The sequence below is a fragment of the Carassius gibelio genome, chromosome B3 (assembly GCF_023724105.1).
Source record: "Carassius gibelio isolate Cgi1373 ecotype wild population from Czech Republic chromosome B3, carGib1.2-hapl.c, whole genome shotgun sequence".
NCBI classification, from domain to species: Eukaryota; Metazoa; Chordata; class Actinopteri; order Cypriniformes; family Cyprinidae; genus Carassius; species Carassius gibelio.
This window is the reverse complement of record NC_068398.1, coordinates 2,569,669-2,590,116: the sequence shown is the minus strand read 5'-3', so window position 1 is coordinate 2,590,116 and position 20,448 is coordinate 2,569,669. Positions and strand designations below refer to the sequence as shown.

The window sequence follows — 20,448 nt, the reverse complement described above, 5'->3', positions numbered from 1 at the left end:
ATTCTACAGCGTATTATTTATATTTATATTCATATTTATTAATTTGTTAATTATGGGTGTATACTGGTATATATGGTTTGTGAGGACACAACTGTGTAAAATGTCACGGGTACTACAACATAAACATGGTTTATGAGGACACTTCCTGTGTCCCAGTAAAACAAAAGGCTTAAAATTTTAAATGTTAGAAGTCACGTAAAATACATTGGACGTTTTAAACCCAATCGGTGGAATTGTCAGATGGTCCCTTACGCATCAAGCGCTGCTTTAGCACATCAAAGCTTTCTCTGGTTTAAATTTGTTGATACCATACACTTAGGCTGTTTTTAAATAATATTTTAATGTTGATATAAAGTTGTTGCATAATGTTAAAACTAATCTTGGTAGTGGTATCTTTGTAGGACTGACGACTAGAGTAGTGGCACAGGAAAGCAAATGTCTGGCGAACACTGAACCTAAAATTAACTTTACCACGCTGGTTTCTACTACTAGCGTAAAAAATATATTCAGTCTCCCAGGCTCGGAGATCATTGGAGTTTCTTGATTTTCAAAAAGCAAATATAAAGTCTAATTAAAGTAATAATTAAATCTCCTCAGTGTCAGTGCAGTTACATTTACAGAAGAATTTTAAAACATGGATTTAAGACAATTTAATGATTGTTAACGTCTTATTTTTGCATAAAGGATTGGTGTATGTACCACAAATAGTATATAAAGATGAATGCAGAATAAACACCAACCTCCTTGTTCTTCATGTTTTATTCTCCTGGCTCCTCGTGTTTTATTCTCCAGGTTTCTGGTTATTCTCTCAGTTCCTGGCTCCTTGTGTTTTATTCCCCGGGTTTCTGGCTCAACGGGTTTTATTCTCTGGGTTTCTGGCTCCTCAGGTTTTATTCTCTGGGTTTCTGGCTCCTCAGGTTTTATTCTCTGGGTTTCTGGCTCCTCAGGTTTTATTCTCTGGGTTTCTGGCTCCTCGGGTTTTATTCTCTGGGTTTCTGGCTCCTCGGGTTTTATTCCCAAGGTTTCTGGCTCCTCAGGTTTTATTCTCGAGGTCTCTGGCTCCTCGGGTTTTATTCTCGAGGTCTCTGGCTCCTCGGGTTTTATTCCCCGGGTCTCTGGCTCCTCGGGTTTTATTCTCCTGGTTTCTGGCTCCTCGTGGTTTATTCTCCAGGTTTCTGGTTCCTCGTGTTTTATTCTCCATGTTTCTGGTTCCTCGTGTTTTATTCTCCAGGTGTCTGGCCCCTCCTGTTTTATTCTTCGGGTTTCTGGTCCCTCCTGTTTTATTCTTCGGGTTTCTGGTCCCTCCTGTTTTATTCTTCGGGTTTCTGGTCCCTCCTGTTTTATTCTCCAGGTTTCTGGCCCCTCCTGTTTTATTCTTCGGGTTTCTGGTCCATCCTGTTTTATTCTTCGGGTTTCTGGTCCCTCCTGTTTTATTCTCCAGGTTTCTGGTTCAATCGTGTTCTCTTCACTCTGCTCTTTAACAAACATCATCTTCACAGCAGCAGATCTCAGTCCAGATGATACTCCTCCAGATATTCCTGCTTTTCATAAAAATGTAGTAACGACTGTGAGGATGACAATATTTACAGGTATTTATTGACCTGATTAAAAAACTATGTCTTTACGTTATGAAAACATCCACTCAATTAAACTGCTGTAAAAATGTATCAGATAAAGATTTTCTTTTTTGCATAAATCTATTAAAATCAACCTCAGTCCTGATCAAAACTACCAAATGTTTCAAAAATGTTTAACTCTTTAATTGGCAAGTTCATAAATGGTGTCACTGATTTGGGGAAAAGCAAAATGAATAATTTTCAATATAAAAGTAATTTTTTTTGTAAACTTTTATCATAGTCTTGGGCATGCCAAAGATTAGTAACAACATTGGCTTTGATGCATTGTTAGGTTTTGTACAGCATTAGATTTAAATTTTTTCTCCCTCATTTATTGTTTGTGGCTGTTTTTGCCCCATTGACTCCCATTATAACGACATTTTTTGATTGCAAAGCCATTACACCATATAATCATGTATTCTTGATTGTTGGTGGTTTTCCCTGTTGGGAAGAGGTACATTTGTTATTTTTACAGTAGATCACTAGGTGGGACCATTAACCCTTTAGATAGGACTGTGCAAAAAAAAAAGCTTAGTTTCTGACTTGTATATGAAGAGTGCTTGTGTGTGTGTGTGTGTGTGTGAGAGACCTTTGCGTGCTTACATTGATGTATTTGAGAAAATCTAAATGTACACCTCAGCTCTCAAAACTACATGGAGTAAACAAAAGTATTTTGAAAGTTTAAGAAAAATTACATGATTAGGGCCCAATTAAATGTTTTATTGTTTCTCACCATTTTTTTGTTACCAAAAATGTTTTAGCGCGTCTAATTATTTGAACGCATAAAACAACTTTATTTTATTTATTTTATAAAGTTTGTAAATGAAAGAGTTTTGAGCAACTTAAAAAAAAAAAAAGCGTTTAATGCTGGTGTTCTAGCTGTTAGCTTTCTGTTATGATCCGCAGTGCAGACTCTTTATTTTTATAGAAGCTCCCAAACAAATATCAATAAAACATTACATTTTTGATGACATATGCTACGCATAGCTAAACTCTCTTAGATCTGTTACATTAGTTAACTTAAGTTAAAACTAATGGTTCAAAGATTCAGTGAGTTGCTTACAAAGAAAATATATTGATTTGTTACCACCTAGTAGTTTAAATGTATTATTTATTTCTGTAAAATTAACATTTATCATCAGGTGAAAAGGCAGCAGGAACAAGACAACTATTACAAGTAGAGATGGGTTTTAAGAACTAGTACTAATTTGGTTCCTGACTTGTTCAGTACTGCAAAAATTATAAGTTACAGGATCAATAGTGCTGCTATCAGTATTCTTGTAACATTGGTTTGTTACCCTTTAGACACAACCACATCATCCAAATCATCTCCGAGTGGATGGCAGCAAGGTTCCAGGATTAAGAGATCATTCATCGTGGAGACTGTTCCACAGGAAGCAGTTTATCCTGGATGAAAAACTAAACCTGGTTGTTTCAGCATCACTCAGCGCAAGACTAAACACATTTAAATTGATTTAAGGTGGTTATAGGTTTCAAGTCATCCGGACCATTCTGCTTAGAGCTGAAGATCTTTGGCCGAACCCGATTGGACCCGGCGGGTTCGGGCTTAATTTATATAAATCGCTGAATACATCTACAGTGGATTCAATCATTTTTCTCCACAAAAACATGTAGGCTTAGCCTAATCTCTGTGAATTAAGGTTTTTCAAATGATAACTATTTATTCAATGAGTCTTAAATGCATAATGTGGACAGAGTATTTACGCTAATGTTGGCATTATTCTTTTATTAAATGTCTGACGGTGCCTTATCTTAATTTCGTCAGTGCCAAATATCCATCTTGAATTAAAATGTATCTTAATTAGTTAAAGTCGTTTTTATTGGTACATTGGTCTATTTATTCGCTTGTTAAGTCTGACGTCACATAGCAGCGCTTCCGTGTCCAAACGCTCTATCAGTTACCACGAGAAAACAACAAAAGGTGCTAATATAAACTCACAATGTGATAGAATACTAGCGAAAAAGTTATAATCTTAACCTTTAACTCCATACTGAAGTCCCAGATAGCCAGACAATGAAAATATAAATATAAAAAAAATATATAAAAATTATTTGTGTGCGAGTTGAGGCTTGGACCCGGAAACAGCGCTTCTTACTTTTTATTTATTTATTCCAAATTCCAAGTGGCTACGTTAGTTATGAATAAATTATGTTAAAACATGTATAAATTACTCATTCTTGACAAAAGGCAAACAAGCTGTGTGTGTGTGCACATTTGAATAATGTCGGGCTGTAAACGGGTTCGGGCTTTTAAAAAGCGGTCACAAAATGTACCTGTCGGACTCGGGTCCTATCGGGCCTAACTTTTATGGCCGATTACATCTCTAATTCTGCTGTCCTGGTTGTGATGCCATGCTGGAACTGTATTTCTCATGGTTAAAAGATTTGTGTAGCGGTATCCAAACATATATCGCCCCATTCAAACGGGGCGTTGGCATCAACGGCTCTCGTTTACTTTGAATGGAGTGACATCAAGCATTGGCAAAATTGTGGTTCCATTGCTCATGGCAGAAGCTGCCTTTTTTAAGCGCCAATGCAGACGTCCTCCAATCAGATCGCCTTATGCAAATACCCTAGAGCAGACACTAGCCAATCATGTGCATGCAATACCAGAAAACTAATATGATTGGCTGTCACTATGAAAAGAGAGAGGTAAATCCCACAGGGTTGGATTTAGGGATGCAATGATACCAATATTTCAGAATATCTGCCAATTTCGACTGCAAAATGCGTCTATTGCAGCAGCATGCAGTGACCAGCATGACATTTCTTTTAAATGTATAGCACGGTAGTGAAGACAACTAGATGTGATAGATGGTACAGAACATTTTGCTAAAGTATTATAATGAGGCTCACAGCTTTTAAACACAACCAGTGCGCAGAATGATGCTCTTGAAGCAATGATGCGCTTGAGTGACAGCGTGCAGCATTACACAGAAATGTAAAAAAAAAAACAAGGGAATAGATATTGATGTTGTGCGTTACGTGTGTGAAATATTTTGAGCCTTTTTTCTTTTAACAGTTTTAAATCTCAGTTATTGTGCGCTCTTGAAGAGAGTTTAATTTTTTTGACTAAAGTAACTAGGGCTGGGATGATTCGCTAATCTGCCGATTCAATACTATCCCAATACTTCTGTGCCCATTCAATATTGCCATGCTTGAGTATTGTGATTATATAACTATTGCAATTCATGATTTATCCAAATTGTCTATAAAATTATGTTTAATAAGTTTTTATTGTTTGTGTAGATTTGAGGGAAAGATGAAAAATAACGAGGTCTGGGAACGACTGAAGAAGACAGCAGTGAGGGAAGGAAGTAATCACCAGAGTGTAAGTTCTTCAAGAATGTGTGCATTGTTTATTACAAGTTGTGTTTTCATGCAACTGTATTAGCTGGGTTTGGATTTACAGAAATCTAATACATTTACACGTACAGAAATGTAATGTTGAAATAAATCTATATATATATAAAAAAAAAATATATATATATATATATATCTATATATATAAAAAAAAAAAAAAATATATATATATATATATATATATATATATATATATATATATATATATATATATATAGAAATTAATATGTAGAAATATATTGCTAATCAATATATTTACATAGTCTGACATCTAATTGTATTTACATAAGGTAAATATATGTACATTTCATATAACAACATTAACATTTAATAAATGTGAAAAATATTAAAAAGCGGCCAAAATCGAATATTTAAATATACATTTCAAAATATATTTACATATTATATAAAATATGTACTTCTATTTGAAGATAAGATATTTATATAATAATATATTTCATCTGTTACTTCTGTATGTGGATGTTTGTAGGACATTGCTAGAGTCTCGACTGACTTAATACAGCTGACATTTTGCCAAAACTTCTTAAGAACACCGTTAAGTGACATGCTCAACTTTTTACCTCGATCACCATCTTTAAACAAGTACACTTACTTTCCAATTGTTGCAGCTCACATTCAATAAGTTAGTTTTCATTTACTACAACCTTGTAAATTCATCAATGTCAAAGAACGATTGGGCATTGTTTACGGTTTTTGCGCTGGAATTTGCAGACGGTCCCTTAAACAATGCAATTATCCAGGTATATACATTACTGGAAACTAACTTTATTGCAAGAAAAATCTCGAAAAAATAATGATAATATCAATTATTCGCTGCAGCAATAACTGATATTGGTTCGCATTCATTCTGCTCATAGATCATGAGACTAACAGCAACATTATCACTGCAAACATAGAAACCATAATTTACAGGAACATACAAAAACATAAAATCGTTCAGTTCTTAATGAACTCCGTGTGTTTCCCTCACATAGAGCTACTTACTGCCTGCTGCTGCTCTAAATGTCGAAGTCAGAAAACACACAAACAGCTTACTCGATGACACAAACACAAACAAGACAGAAATGAGCTCGTGTGCTGTTCAAACATACAGTGTAAAGTGTGTTTTCCAGTTGTTTAAAGATGATAAATACCGTGAACTGCTCCCCTCTCCTCAGAAGATCGCTGCATCTGCGTCCGAAAGCTTTGAGGACTCTTTGTTCACGGTTTCTGCTTAAAGTGATTTGTTCCTCAGTTCTCACTGAATACAGTACTGCAGCCATTGAGCTCAAGTAGAACAAAAAAAAGAGGAGTTTATTCTTCTCTTATTTAATGGCGGATTGCGGAGGTTATAAGGTGCATACCGCCACCTACTGCACTGGAGTAGGTATAATCATGTCATTTTACAGATTCAGTTTCTTTTCCACAACCCTGAGTCTTTTAACAATTTAAATAGTGCCTTCCGGGTGATTCTTATTTCCTCTCCCTCTCCTTCTAGTCCCAGTATCCCTACCAGATTCCACTCCCGCCCTGTCTCCTGAACCTTATCTTTAAACTCCCGTCTTTCCACCTCATTCAATTCACAGTAAAATATTACATGTTCAACATTTCCTTTAACCCCACAGTTTTCACAGTTCTCACTATTCCTTTTCCCCATTAAAAATAATGTGCCATTCAGCCCTGTGTGATCCACTCTCAATCTTGTCATTACAATTTCCTCTCTCCTGGTCTTTTCCATGTAATTCTTTATACTGACAGTTTTTTGTATTTTATAATATCTCCTACTTTCCTGTCTTCCTCCCACCATTTCTGCCATACTGCAAGTCCTTTCTCCTTAACAACTGCTTTATCTTCACCTTTTCCTAGTGGAAATTGTAATTATTATTTCCTTTAGCAGCGCCTTTATCCAGTTTGTCTGCTTTCTTGTTCCCTTTAACCCCTTCATGTGCTGGCACCCAGCAAAACTGTACATCTATGCCACCCCGATGTAATCTAAATAAACTGAGAAAAAGGTTCTACTAGTAGATCTTCTCTTACCGATGTCATTGACTGAATACTTTTAATGACATCTAAAGAGTCTGTGCATAGCACTTTTCAACCTACTGTAGTGCAATAATGGCTGCCACTATTTCTGCTGTATATACAGATAACCGAACAAAGTCTTTTGGAGAGATTTATTTTAAATTCTGGGATATGTATTCCAACTGCTACACAATCCTGTTTGTTCTTGGATCTGTTTGTGTAAATTTTTAAATTGTAATAACTGTTTCTTATGTAAATGCTTGTTTTAACTCCAACTTCTTTCATTCTCCATTCTCTTTTCTTTTCCATCCAAACCCAAGCTCCTGAAACTTGGAATACTCCCAAGATTCCTGTGTTGTTTATTTTGCTGGGTTTTCTTTCTCACTTCCTTTTAATCTGATCCAATACGCCATCGTTTCTCTCTTCTTAACTCCAGTGGCATCTCTCCTGCTTCTATGAGTATAGCATTAATGGGGGTTGTCTTAAAGGTCCCCTTCTTCATGATCCCATGTTTTAAACTTTACTTAGTGTGTAATGTTGTTGTTAGAGTATAAATAATAACTATAAAATTCTAAAGCTCACAGTTCAATGCCAAGCGAGATATTTTATTTAGCAGAATTCGCCTACAAAAAAACGATCCGTTTGGACTACAGCCCTCTAGTTCCTGCAGTAATGACGTCACTAAAACAGTTTTTTGACTAACCTCCGCCCACATGAATTCACAAACAGGGGGCGTGAACTTGTTGCGCTCTGACGGAGAAGAAGGAAGGGCTGCGTTTGTGTTCGATATGTCGTTGAAACGCTGTTATTTTCATCTTGGAGTCCAATCATCTTTGTTTGGGCTTCCCAGGGACGCTGTACTTGGAGATTAATGGTTACAATTTATGTTTAACTCGGTTCCCAAAAATTATAATCCACATGTAAAACTATGTGCAGCACATTTTGCTGAGGACAGCAAAAAACTTCCTCAATCTCAACCAGTATAATGCCGGATTCGCAAAAAGATTATTCTTTATAGATGGAGCAGCTTCCTCTTTGTCTGGAGAAGTTGTTGTTTATGGACCACAACCGGTAAGTGTATTTTATTAAGTTGGTCTGTTTTATTAAGTTGGTGTGTTTAACAGTTTCTGTAACTTATTACAGAAAGGGCAACACTGTTTAGCTTTGTTAACTAGATGTTAGGGCTGCGAAAAAAAAAAAAAAACGATTGCGATGTTCATGCGCATCTCGTCAGTAAAAACGCTCCTGTGATTATAAGTACATCTCCAGCACGTGCGTTCTAGTCCAAATGCGTATTAGGAGGTCAGCCTGCTCTAAGCTGGTGTCGAATCACAACACAGGAACCGCTGGCCCAATCAGAACTTGTTACTTATTTCTGAAGGAGGGACTTTATAGAACAGGGAATTCATCAGCCCGTTTTTGTGACAGTGAAAACAGCGGTATACAGATAGGTGAATTGTGTGAAAAATACTGTTTTTTTTACACGCAAAAAATGAACACGTTATATTGTACACTGTAAACACAATCAAAGCTTCAAAAAAGCGCGAAAAACGGGACCTTTAACATCTCCGATGCATACACGTACTGTTCTACATTGTTATCTATTAATTTTTCCTAATATCGTTTTTGCCGCTGCTCCATAAACTACACAACCATAATCTATTGATGACCTCAGGCAAGCCCTATAGATATCAGTTTAATGACTGCCTGTCTGCACCCCAGTCACATCCAGCCACAGCTTTCAGAAGGTTTATAACTTTTTTGTATTTAGTTTCCAAGTGCTTTATATGTGTTTTCCATGTACAACTACTATCAAACCATAGTCCCAAGTACTTATTCATTTACTTTTGCCATTGGCTGCTCATATAATGTTAACCTTTCACCATGGTACTTGTGCTTCTTTGTAAACATCATATAACAAGATTTTCTTGTCGACATCTTGAATCCACACTTATATGCCCACATTTCTATCTTCCTGCAGCTCCAGGAGACCTGTGTGAGAACACTGCACTCATCCTCCTCCAGCTCCAGGAGACCTGTGTAAGAACACTGCACTCAACCTCCTCCAGCTCCAGGAGACCAGTGTAAGATCACTGCCATCCTCCTCCTCCAGCTCCAGGAGACCAGTGTAAGATCACTGCCATCCTCCTCCTCCAGCTCCAGGAGACCTGTGTGAGAACACTGCCATCATCCTCCTCCAGCTCCAGGAGACCTGAGTGAGAACACTGCCATCATCCTCCTCCAGCTCCAGGAGACCTGTGTGAGAACACTGCCATCATCCTCCTCCAGCTCCAGGAGACCTGTGTGAGAACACTGCACTTATCCTCCTCCAGCTTCAGGAGACCTGTGAAAGATCACTGCAATCATCATCCTCCAGCTCCAGGAGACCTGTGTGAGAACACTGCACTTATCCTCCTCCAGCTTCAGGAGACCTGTGAAAGATCACTGCAATCATCCTCCACCAGCTCCAGGAAACCTGTGTGAGAACACTGCACTCAACCTCCTCCAGCTCCAGGAGACCTGTGTAAGATCACTGCACTCAACCTCCTCCAGCTCCAGGAGACTTGTGTAAAAACACTGCACTCCACCTCCTCCAGCTCCAGCGGACCTGTGTGAGAACACGGCCATCATCCTCCTCCAGCTTCAGGAGACCTTTGAAAGATCACTGCACTCAATTTCCTCCAGCTCCAGGAGACCTGTGTAAGATCAATGCAATCAACCTCCTCCAGCTCCAGCAGAACTGTGTGAGAACACTGCCCTCATCTTCCTCCAGCTCCAGGAGACCTGTGTAAGAACACTGCACTCAACCTCCTCCAGCTCCAGGAGAAATGTGTAAGAACCCTCCTCCAGCTCCAGACCTATGTGAGAACACTGCCCTCAACCTCCTCCAGCTCCAGGAGACCTGTGTAAGATCACTGCACTCAACCTCCTCCAGCTCCAGGAGACCCAAGCCCTGCTGGATGTTGTGCTCACGATCAATAATCACATCTTTGCATTCAACTAATTTGCAGAAATCCCACTCGCTGTGAAATGGGAGCTACCAGACAACAGAGCATTCTGCATGGTCTTAAAGCCTCCTCTAGCGGCTACGTTCGCAATTCAAACAATGATTTGTAAAAATAATAGGAGTGACCCCGAATAGTCAGTACAGTACGGAGTCAGTACGGACGTACTATTACGTCCTCTACAGTCAAAAATCTGGGTGTTATATTAGACAGCAACTTGTCTTTTGAAAATCATAATTCCAATGTTACAAAAACTGCATTCTTCCATCTTAGAAACATTGCCAAGCTACGAAACATGTTACCTGTTTCTGATGCAGAAAAGCTAGTTCATCCATTCATGACCTCTAGACTGGACAGGTGGTTGTCCTGCTTCTTCAATAAACAAGCTACAGGTAGTCCAAAATACAGCTGCTAGAGTCCTTACCAGGTCAAGAAAATATGATCATATTACCCCAATTTTACAGTCTCTGCACTGGCTACCTATTAAGTTCCATATCAGTTACAAATTATCATTACTTACCTATAAGGCCCTAAATAGTTTAGCTCCTGCGTACCTAACTAGCTTTCTACCATGTTACAATCCATCACGCTCCCTAAGGTCACATTACTCTGGACTTTTGGTAGTTCCTAGGATAGCAAAGTCCACTAAAGGAGGTAGAGCTTTTTCGCATTTGACTCCCAAACTCTGGAATAGCCTTCCTGATAATGTTCGGGGTTCAGACACACTCTCTCTGTTTAAATCTTGATTAAAGACGCATCTCTTTCAGCAAGCGTTAGAATAATGTATCTCTTAAATTGTGAGTTTAGTTGCATCTGATCAAATGCGCATTCTTACTCTTTAGCTTGGGTTAAACTAATTAATTTAACTTTGTTGGAACAGCAGCTATGCTAATGATGTCTCTATTTATTTCTCTGTTTCGCGTAACTAGGATTTACACAAGCTCCAGTCTGGATCCAGAACACCTGAGAAGAGATGATGCTAACCCTCAGAGGACCCCAGATGATGCTAACCTTGAATCAACAAACAGAACTAACTACAAGTGTGACTGCATCATATAATAATTGCTGTTAATAATGGTCATAGTCTGGCTGACTACGTCTTGTATAAATTTTTCTGAAAAATCCTGTCATACGTGCACAAACTGACAGTCACCACTTATAAGCTACTACTACTAAATATTGTAGAAACTTAATTTTCTGTAAAGTTGCTTTGTAACGATTTGTATTGTAAAAAGCGCTAGACAAATAAACTTGAATTGAATTATATGATCCGCTGAGTTGTCTCTAGATTTTACATAGTGCCGGAAAGCAGATTCTGTCAGCTCTTGAATCTCCATTACATGTGTCTCTACAAACACTTTGAAGCAGCATGAGCTGGATTTCAACTATGTTTGTACCGTGGTGGAGTCTGACCAGAGTGTAACTCGGGGGATTGTAAGTTCTACAACTAGGAGTTTGGAAAGTTGAGAACCACAAAGAGCTGCACATAATTCCGGATGGGGATGGACTGCTGCTTGCGAGGAGTGACTCTAGACCTGGCAGCCATAAAGGCTACTTCAACTTGTCCCTCTTTACTCTCTTCCACAGGTAAGCCACTGAACCATATGCCTGTTCTGAAGCATCACAGAAGACATGAATCTCATGCCTACAGTATGGATGATCCATCTTTGAGCTGAAGTAACATATGGGCAGAGATATCTAGTCCGTTCAACTCTTTCTCCCATTCACACCACAAGGTAAAGATGCTTGTGGGTTTTACTTGGGACTTGGAGCCATAACGTCCGTCTCTCCTCTTGGTTGATGAGTCTGGAGCATAAGTACCTGTTCTAGAAGTATCATTCTGAACTTGGAGCTCGTACTCCAACCAATACGCAAAGTCAAGAGGAGTAGGAACTGTTATTCTTGATGGGTGAACATACCTCTTGCAACTGGTCCTAAGCTTGTGTGTATGTTTGCCTTGTAGCCTGGACACATGCGAACCACATTCAAATTCAGCTGCCCCTTCTGACCCCAGCTGCTCTAGCATACTCACTCATGAACTTCCAAGGAGGACAAATAGCTTGAATGCTTAAACATCTCCTGACCTGATGTTGGGACTTTCCAGAACTTCAGCAATATTCTAAAGAACAAGCTTGTGTGGTTGACCATACATCGTTTTCAGAGCTCGCATGGTATCTGTGTAGGGTCTCACAGGATTACAGTAAGAATCGGCTACCAAGGACCTGATATTTGAAGTGTTCAGTTGCAACTGCTGGGAGACGGACATACAGTGCCATCCGCAGTCTCAAAAACTGTTTTGGGTCAGCTGACATTATTACAGGTGTGTTAGGTGCTGGTCCCCGGTAAATTCTCTCTTGCATTTGTACCATTTTAGCTCTAGATGTAATCTCAGGTTGATGTGGTAGGTGGAACTCTCTCTTCTCAGGATAATGCCTGTGTATGAATTGAGGGTTGTCGTCAGAGTAACGAACAGCTTCAGCAGACTGTGATGACCTCCGCGGGATAACACAATAGCTCTCACTAGCATGTGTTTTTTCTAACCTGGGTGATTCTGCCTTGTCAGCTGCTCACACTGGACAGATATGTGATGGAAAACATCCCCAGAACATGCTGAAGTCTCTCTCTGGGTAACTGATGAATGCTGGCTGTGTGTCGGTTGGGGGTTCTTAGTTCTTAGTAGAGGCTGACACTGGGGTCACGGAGCGGTGAGGAGTCTCTATTCCTGTGGTGATCTGCTAGATCTCCTGCTTTAATGTAGCATTCCTTGAGGCCTTGTAGAGCAGACAGGATATCGGGTAGGATGTGGCAATGTCGCTCACCACTGTCTCTCTTCATGTCTTTCACACATAGACTTAATGTCACTTAATGTCAGATAGCTGTTGGGCTTGAAGTTGAAACTCATCCTTCTCTGATTGTTTATCTGTCTCTTGCCATTCATCTTGAAAAAGCAGATCCAGATGTGCAGCTGGTACTGCTCTCTTCACATAGCCTGATCTAGGGATTTGATAATCTGCCAAATGTTTATGTGGCCTTATTTGGCGTCGAGGGCGAACACAGAAGGATCTGGCTTGGAATTGTATGTCATCTCTCTGCTGTGATTCACCAATCTGGCTCGGACCACCATTTGAAATATAGGAAGTTCGGAAGTGCATTATTTGGATGGGTGTGAAACACACCAGGCAGTCAGTTAGGACTGAATGAGCTGACTCTTAACTGAAGAGGCACCAAGCAATGTCTAGGTTCTCTTTAGTTTACTGGAGAATTTTGAGTATAAATGTGTGGTTCTGCAATAATTAAACAAGAAAATAAATTTACTGATATATACATACAGGTGTTACACAAATATAAACACATCCATTTGAATAATGAAACACTAATCAAATGAACATAGCAATGACATTAAGTATTCTGAACAGGTCTTAGTGTTAATTATTTGAATGTCCACAATAGAATGCTATTAGCACGTGAATGCAGCTTAACCATGCATAAATGAATAAAAGCAAGCAGCAAACATGATAATCGTTTTAAGCATGATAATAATCATCTCCAAATAGCCGTACATACAGCAATAATGGTGTGCAATAAACATCTCGTACTGAATCGGAACGTAGTAAAACTTAGAAATACACTTAATAGGAAGATTAATGCAGTCAGGATGGTAATCGACAGCTCTTATGAACTGGAAAAAATGGACGATTTTTCACAGAAAATATAATCTAAACTCAGTTTTCCACATGCACGCACACAGTAACCCAATATAAATCACAACTTAATGGCAATTCAGTGTGGATTTATAAGTATTAAAAGTCTGAAAATGGCGGACTTTCCACTCTCACACAAGTGACGCAGCTGCGGTCCACTTCTTCAGAAGCACGGGATGATGTGGTAGCATCGAACACTCTGATTGGTTGGGATTATCCGGGACATTCAAGAATTTTTGGGCCTTTTGTACAAACACAGCTCATTGGCATTAAAAGGAACCTGCACTGAAACCACTCACTCAAAAACAGAGCTGTTTTTGATGGTAAAAAATGTCTCTACAATTGAGAAATTTTATCTAAAGAATGTTATAGACTTTTTATTAAGACCCCAAAGAGTCATAACAACTTGTGGAAAATGGGCATCCGATGACCCCTTTAAAATGTGAGTCTCAAGGTATCCTTTACGCAGGAAACACTTTCCACACTGAAAGCAGGTTCAGTTCAGTTCATTTAATTTATTTCCCAAAGGCAATTTGGTTGCAGCAATCAAAAATTTCACATAAACAACGAAAAAACACAATACATTTCCTTCCTGAAAAATTATTACATCAATGTTTTGTCCACATTAAATAACCTTAGTTTCCACAAGCAACACAATCTTTGCTGCCCCCTCTTACACAAAACCTCAGTAATGGGAGAGAATTAAAAAGTGTTATCAAACACAGTAGGGGTGGTCCGATTGTTAAGGCCGGGCATACACTGTGCGATTTTCATCCGATTTTGAGCTGAATTCTGACTCGTGCGATTCTTTTCTGGGTTGGTCCGATTTTCAGCATTTTCATGCATCGTTTGTCGTGCAGTGTACAAGGGGAAACGAGAGGCAATTAACCTCTCCTGACCGGCAATCGGTTGGTCGGATGTATTTCTAACATGTCAGAAAATTTGGTCACCTCTGGTGAGATAGCGCACTGTTGTAGCTACGAACCGATTTTCCACGTATCCCTCACTGCGCATGCATGACACCATAAATGAAACCATGGTGACACGGTGTGTAGCGTGGACTGAAGTGATGGAGGGAAAACTTGTGGAGTTATGGCAAATAAAAATAAAAAAGAGGGAAGAAAACGCCTGCTTACCTCCAGTTCACGTTGCAAAATGGATAAACCTTTGGCCACGGCCTCCGAGCCACCTGCGCATCTTGATATGTCTACGCCCTTTTTTTCTTTTTTTTTTTGACGTTTCAGCACACAGAATTGCGCATATCACCAAAGCAGTGCGTTTATCCCGGGAAAGCATGGTTATTCAGAAACCGCCACAAACATCCGGGTTCTGAGGGATCTCATGTGTTGATTCGGTTGATTCCTCACGTATAGTGTGAGCAGTCAAAACACAACTCAACGATCGGACCGTACAGTGAGCGCATAAATATCTTGAGCTTTGGCTTTATATCGCAAGCGATCTACTCGTACAGTGTGAGTTGGTACCTTGCCGAAATCGCACAGTGTATGCCCGCCTTTAGGCACATCTTGTCAATAAAGCCGGTTCTCTAATCAGCGGTAAATTCCATCAGGTGCGCGATTTCACAAAGAGCAGCTGTTACTGCCATTGTTAACTGAAAAGATAAATAAATAAACTCTGAAAATGAATGTGGATTTGATCCTCAATCGGCATTAAACACTCTCAATATATAATCCATTAATGCTTGTTTGCTTATACTAAATAGATTTCATCCAAGAGGTAAAATCAATAGTCATCTCCTTAGTTTTAGAAACATTAAATGCAAAATATGTAAGATTACAATATCCCAAAACCACTAGAAGTGTTATATATTTTGCTGACTTGTGTACTTACATCATCCCGAATGTTTCAAAGAAAGTTTAAAACTAGTTACACGGACAGTGGCCATAGTCTCATTGTGACACCTTACTTCATTTACCCTCCATTTCTGGTTTTGTTTGGTAGAAAACATGGAAACAACAAAGACGCTTTAATGTTGTGTGTTTTAATAGACTGGTGATGACCGCACAGAGTAGCATTATAACAGGACTTTCAAACGTATCTAGAATGAGAAAACAGTGCTGCATTTCTCTCATTCGCACGACTGTAAGCAGCAGATATGATCAACTGTGGCTTAATAAAAGCTTTCAAGCTATATGTGTGTCACGTTTGTTCGTTGGCCTTGTTTCACTTAGACGGCTTGTTTTGAATATACGCCCTCCAGCGGTGAAAAATTACATATTGTGCCTTTACAGTATGTTTCAAGAAAGCATTCTGACACCACATAATAAAATCAAACCACAGGGCCAAACATGGAGTCCTCCTCACTCAACAAGCTAACGATTATGGAATTATAGAATGACTATTTCTAAAATCACTTTTACAGTCTTTGTGTACAAGATAAATAATAAGGGGGAAAGGACACATCCTTGAGGTGATCCAGTTGACGATAGTCATTCAGAAAAACAGTCATTTACTTTAACTCCCCAAGGTGAAAGGCTTTTATGAAGAGTGGGTTACCAAATTAACCTTGCAATGTCCTTTCTGTGTAAAAGTTTTTCCAAACTGAGAGCAGGTGAAAGACTTTTACCCAGTATGAATAAACATGTGCCTCTTAAGGCTTGATTTATATGTAAAACACTTTCCACACTGAGAGCAGCAGAAAGGACTTTCTGAAGTGTGAGTTACCAAATGAGTCTTAAGGTCTTGTTTCAGTCTAAAACTCTTTCCACACTGAGAGCAGCTGAAAGACTTTATCCCAGCATGAATTAACATGTGCCTATTAAGATTACGGTTACATATGAAACGCTTTTCACAATGAGAGCAGCTGAAAGGCTTTATTCCAGTATGAACTGACATGTGGTTCTTAAGGCCTACTTTAGATATAAAACTCTTTCCACACTGAGAGCAGATGAAAGGCTTTATTCCAGAATGAATAAACATGTGATCCTTTAAGGATACTTTCCGTATAAAACTCTTTCCACACTGAGAGCAGCTGAAAGGTTTTATCCCAGTATGAATTAACATGTGCTTCTCAAGGCTTTCTTTGCGTGTAAAAGTGTTTCCACACTGAGAGCAACTGAAAGGCTTTATTCCAGTATGAATAAACATGTGATCCTTTAAGCTAGCTTTCAGTGTAAAACTCTTTCCACACTGAGAGCAGCTGAAAGGCTTTATTCCAGTATGAATTAACATGTGCTTCTCAAGGCTTTCTTTGCGTGTAAAAGTGTTTCCACACTGAGAGCAACTGAAAGGCTTTATTCCAATATGAATAAACACGTGATCCTTTAAGCTAACTTTCCGTGTAAAACTCTTTCCACAGTGAGAGCAGATGAAAGGTTTTATTCCAGTATGAATAAACATGTGATCCTGTAAGCTAGCTTTCCGTGTAAAACTCTTTCCACACTGAGAGCAGATGAAAGGCCTCTTGACTTCTGTTGTTTTAATCCTGCAACTCACTGATTTTTCTCCATTGACATCATGATCTTTCTGATCCTGATATTTCTCCTCCACCTCATTCAGATCTTGCCTTTCTTCTTTCATTAGGCCTATAAAAAAGAATGAAAAACAAAATGGTAAATTAAAAAAAATAAGAGGATAAAATATTTGTGTACAAAAGCTATATCAAAACTGTCCTTTGCTAACTAAAATCACTGCATTATGCTGACAGGTCAATAGATGGTGATATCACTTTGTAGAGAAACACTACACACTGACAGCTCCAGCAAACAAGGTTTGTTTTTTGATCACTTTCTTTAACAATTTAAACATATTCATATCATTGGGAGAAACAATGTTAGTTTCGTCACTGATTCACACACGTATAAACACTTGAGACAAATAAAATCTGACTTGAATAACTTGAATAATTGCACATCACAGATCAATATTAGACATGCGATCTAATAACATAAAAACAAAAGAAAATACTGTTCTCTACCTTCCACACAGAGTAATTTTGCATTTTATGCTGAAATTCTCATCACCACAATGTATCTAGCTATGTCTGAACTCAGACTTAAACAAATTAGAATTAAAATATTCTGAGAAAAGTAAATGGATATTCTGCTAGATTTTTTTCACACTACAGAAAAATGACAGACTGAATATTCATGTATAATATTAACGTTACAATAGTCGAAAAATAAAGTGCCCATGACTGATGAACTCATCCTCCACAACATTTTTTGAGAGCCATTTATACACTTTTTTTATTTTTTTTTATTATTTTTTTTTAAAGATAAATCTTGATTTTAAATTATGCAACACGTGGCAGAACTTTCAAAATAGCACCTGCAGGTAGGCAGATCTCTTCATATTGTTAAAGTTAAAAATTCTCTTGTCAGAAAGTGTACGCGACAAATTGATATCATTGCTGAAACGGGTAGTTTTACACATTTTGAAAAATGTTACATTAAAAAATTTCATATACTTCATTGATGTCTGATTATATACATTGAGTAAAAAAATGGCTATATTTTTGTTTTAAAACTTGATCTGCATTCAAAACACCCACTAAAAGAGTTGCGCGATAACATGCATCATCACTACAACACACACTTTATGGCATTAGTTCTGGCTTTTGTTCACACAGGACTCATTCTGGGACTGAACCTAGATGGTATGGGGTTGCAGGGGTGCATGTGACATGGGCAGCTTACACATCTGGAAAGGCACCATCAATGCTGAAAGGTGTATCCAAGTTCTAGAACAACATATGCTCCCATCCAGACGTAGTCTCTTTCAGGGAAGACATTGCATTTTCCAACATGACAAAACCAGACCACATACAGCATCAATTACAACATCATGGCTGCATAGAAGAAGGATCCGGGTACTGAAATGGCCAGCCTGCAGTCCAGATCTTTCACCCATAGAAAACAGTTGGCATATCCTAAAGAGGAAGATGCGACAAAGTCCTTTGACATTTGAGCAACTAGAAGCCTGTATTAGACAAGAATGGGACAACATTCCTATTCCTAAATAGGGATGGGTATCGTTAAGGTTTTAACGGTATTACTACTCTTACCGATACTGCTTAACGGTCCGGTACTTTAACGGTATTCTTATCGGTACTTTGTGTTGTGTTAGGCAGTCGAAAACTTTGCATTTCTCTGTCTGCACATAATGCACTTTTGAAAGATGCTTTGACAGATTGCTTGTGTTTCCACCCTTACATGCAAAAATTTTGTTGCACTTACGACAACCAGCATTATCTGCATCAACTCTAGTGAAGTATAACCACACTTTGGAATGTTTTGCTGTCTCCCCCATCATCACTCTTTGTATTAAGCAGGAGTTTTTGTACTCTAAGGGGCCGTTTTCCACGCGTCTAAAAACGCTAGGCGCGCCGCTTGCAGTTGCACTGCTACATACAGCGATCAGCTGTTCCTTCATCTTGGCTGAGCTTCAACGTTGTTACGGAAAAGGTGAGGAAGTTACATGACCTGCTGTGCACTTGCGGCATTCTGAAAAATGAGCTTGTCGGACCGCGTGCGTGTCGCGACCGCGTCGCTTCCATTATGAGCGTGCATACCACGCACCTGCATTTGAAATAACGAACTTGAGCGCGCAAAAGACGCGATATGTGAACAGCCCCTTCGTGTGTGTGTGCGCCGTGCTCGTTCTTGTTGTGTGTTTGTGACTGACAGACAGCCTCCGCGGCGAGTATGAGTGATCTCGCAGATCTCACAGACAAATGTCTTAATATCGCAAATTAGAAATGTTTGGTAAGATAAAATGTGACGATAACATCAATAAGCAAATCTCTTCGCCATCGTCACTCTTTATTACTAAGCGAGAGTTTTCATACTGTTATGTCTGTGGGTGTGCCCCGCTCGTTGTGGTGTGTGTGTGTGTGTGTGTGTGTGAGTGCGTGTGTGTGACTGACAGACAGCCTCTGCGGCGCGCATGAGCGATCTCGCAGATCTCACAGACAAACATCTTAATGTGATCGAACATTAGAAATGTTTGGTGAGATAAAATGTGCACGATAACATTATCAAGCAAAAATACATAGTAGCCTACATTATTTTTTTCCCCTCCAGTACCGAAAGCAGAACCGGTACGGTCAGAACTTACCGATACTACAGTCTTTCATAATTTAGCCCCGGGGCCAGTTTAATACCGGGTTTCGGTACCCATCCCTATTCCTAAACTTGAGCAACTTGTCTCCTCAGTCCCCAGATGTTTGCAGACTGTTATAAAAAGAAGAGGGGATGCCACACAGTGGTAAACATGGCCTTGTCCCAACTTTTTGGAGATGTGTTGATGCCAGGAAATTTAAAATCTTATTTTTTCCATTAATATTATATATTTTTTCAGTTTAAACATTTAAATGTCATCTATGCTGTATTCTGAATAAAATATTGAAATTTTAAACTTATTATTTGATTACTTCCACATTGCATTCGGTTTTTATTCACAATTTCTACAGTGTCCCAACTTTTTTGGGATCGGGTTTGTACATTCCTAGTGACAAGACTGACTTCAAACAGGTGAAAGTTTGCCAATAATCACCCTTTCTGTACATAAAGTACATAATTATCAAATACAATTACTGTAATTTACCTAAAGGTTTTTTTTTTTTTTTTGGTTGCTGTACATTCGTAGTGACCAGACTGATTTACTAAAGGTTACATTTTCACAGTAACACCTTTACTGCTTGTATAGCACACAAATATTTTCATAAAAAACTAATTTATCAAAATTCACCTAATTCTC

The 20,448-nt window shown here is 38.8% G+C and overlaps 1 protein-coding gene across 14 annotated transcripts in view; it reads right to left on the bottom strand.

The window, feature by feature from the left end:
* The window catches only part of LOC127952151 (zinc finger protein 883), a 199,524-nt gene that overhangs the window by 132,872 nt on the left and 46,204 nt on the right, over positions 1-20,448 (bottom strand). For 5 of the 14 annotated variants that reach the window (XM_052550497.1, XM_052550496.1, XM_052550501.1 and 2 more), the window contains one exon: positions 15,710-17,273. The exons of 2 other annotated variants lie outside the window; for them this stretch is intronic. In XM_052550497.1, the coding sequence (XP_052406457.1) occupies positions 16,312-17,273 (962 nt within the window). In that variant the 3' untranslated portion in view covers positions 15,710-16,311. Of the gene's footprint in view, positions 1-740; positions 1,566-6,154; positions 6,302-15,709; positions 17,274-20,448 lie in introns of those variants that run through there. 7 more of the 14 variants (XM_052550498.1, XM_052550499.1, XM_052550487.1 and 4 more) reach the window with 4 other exon arrangements.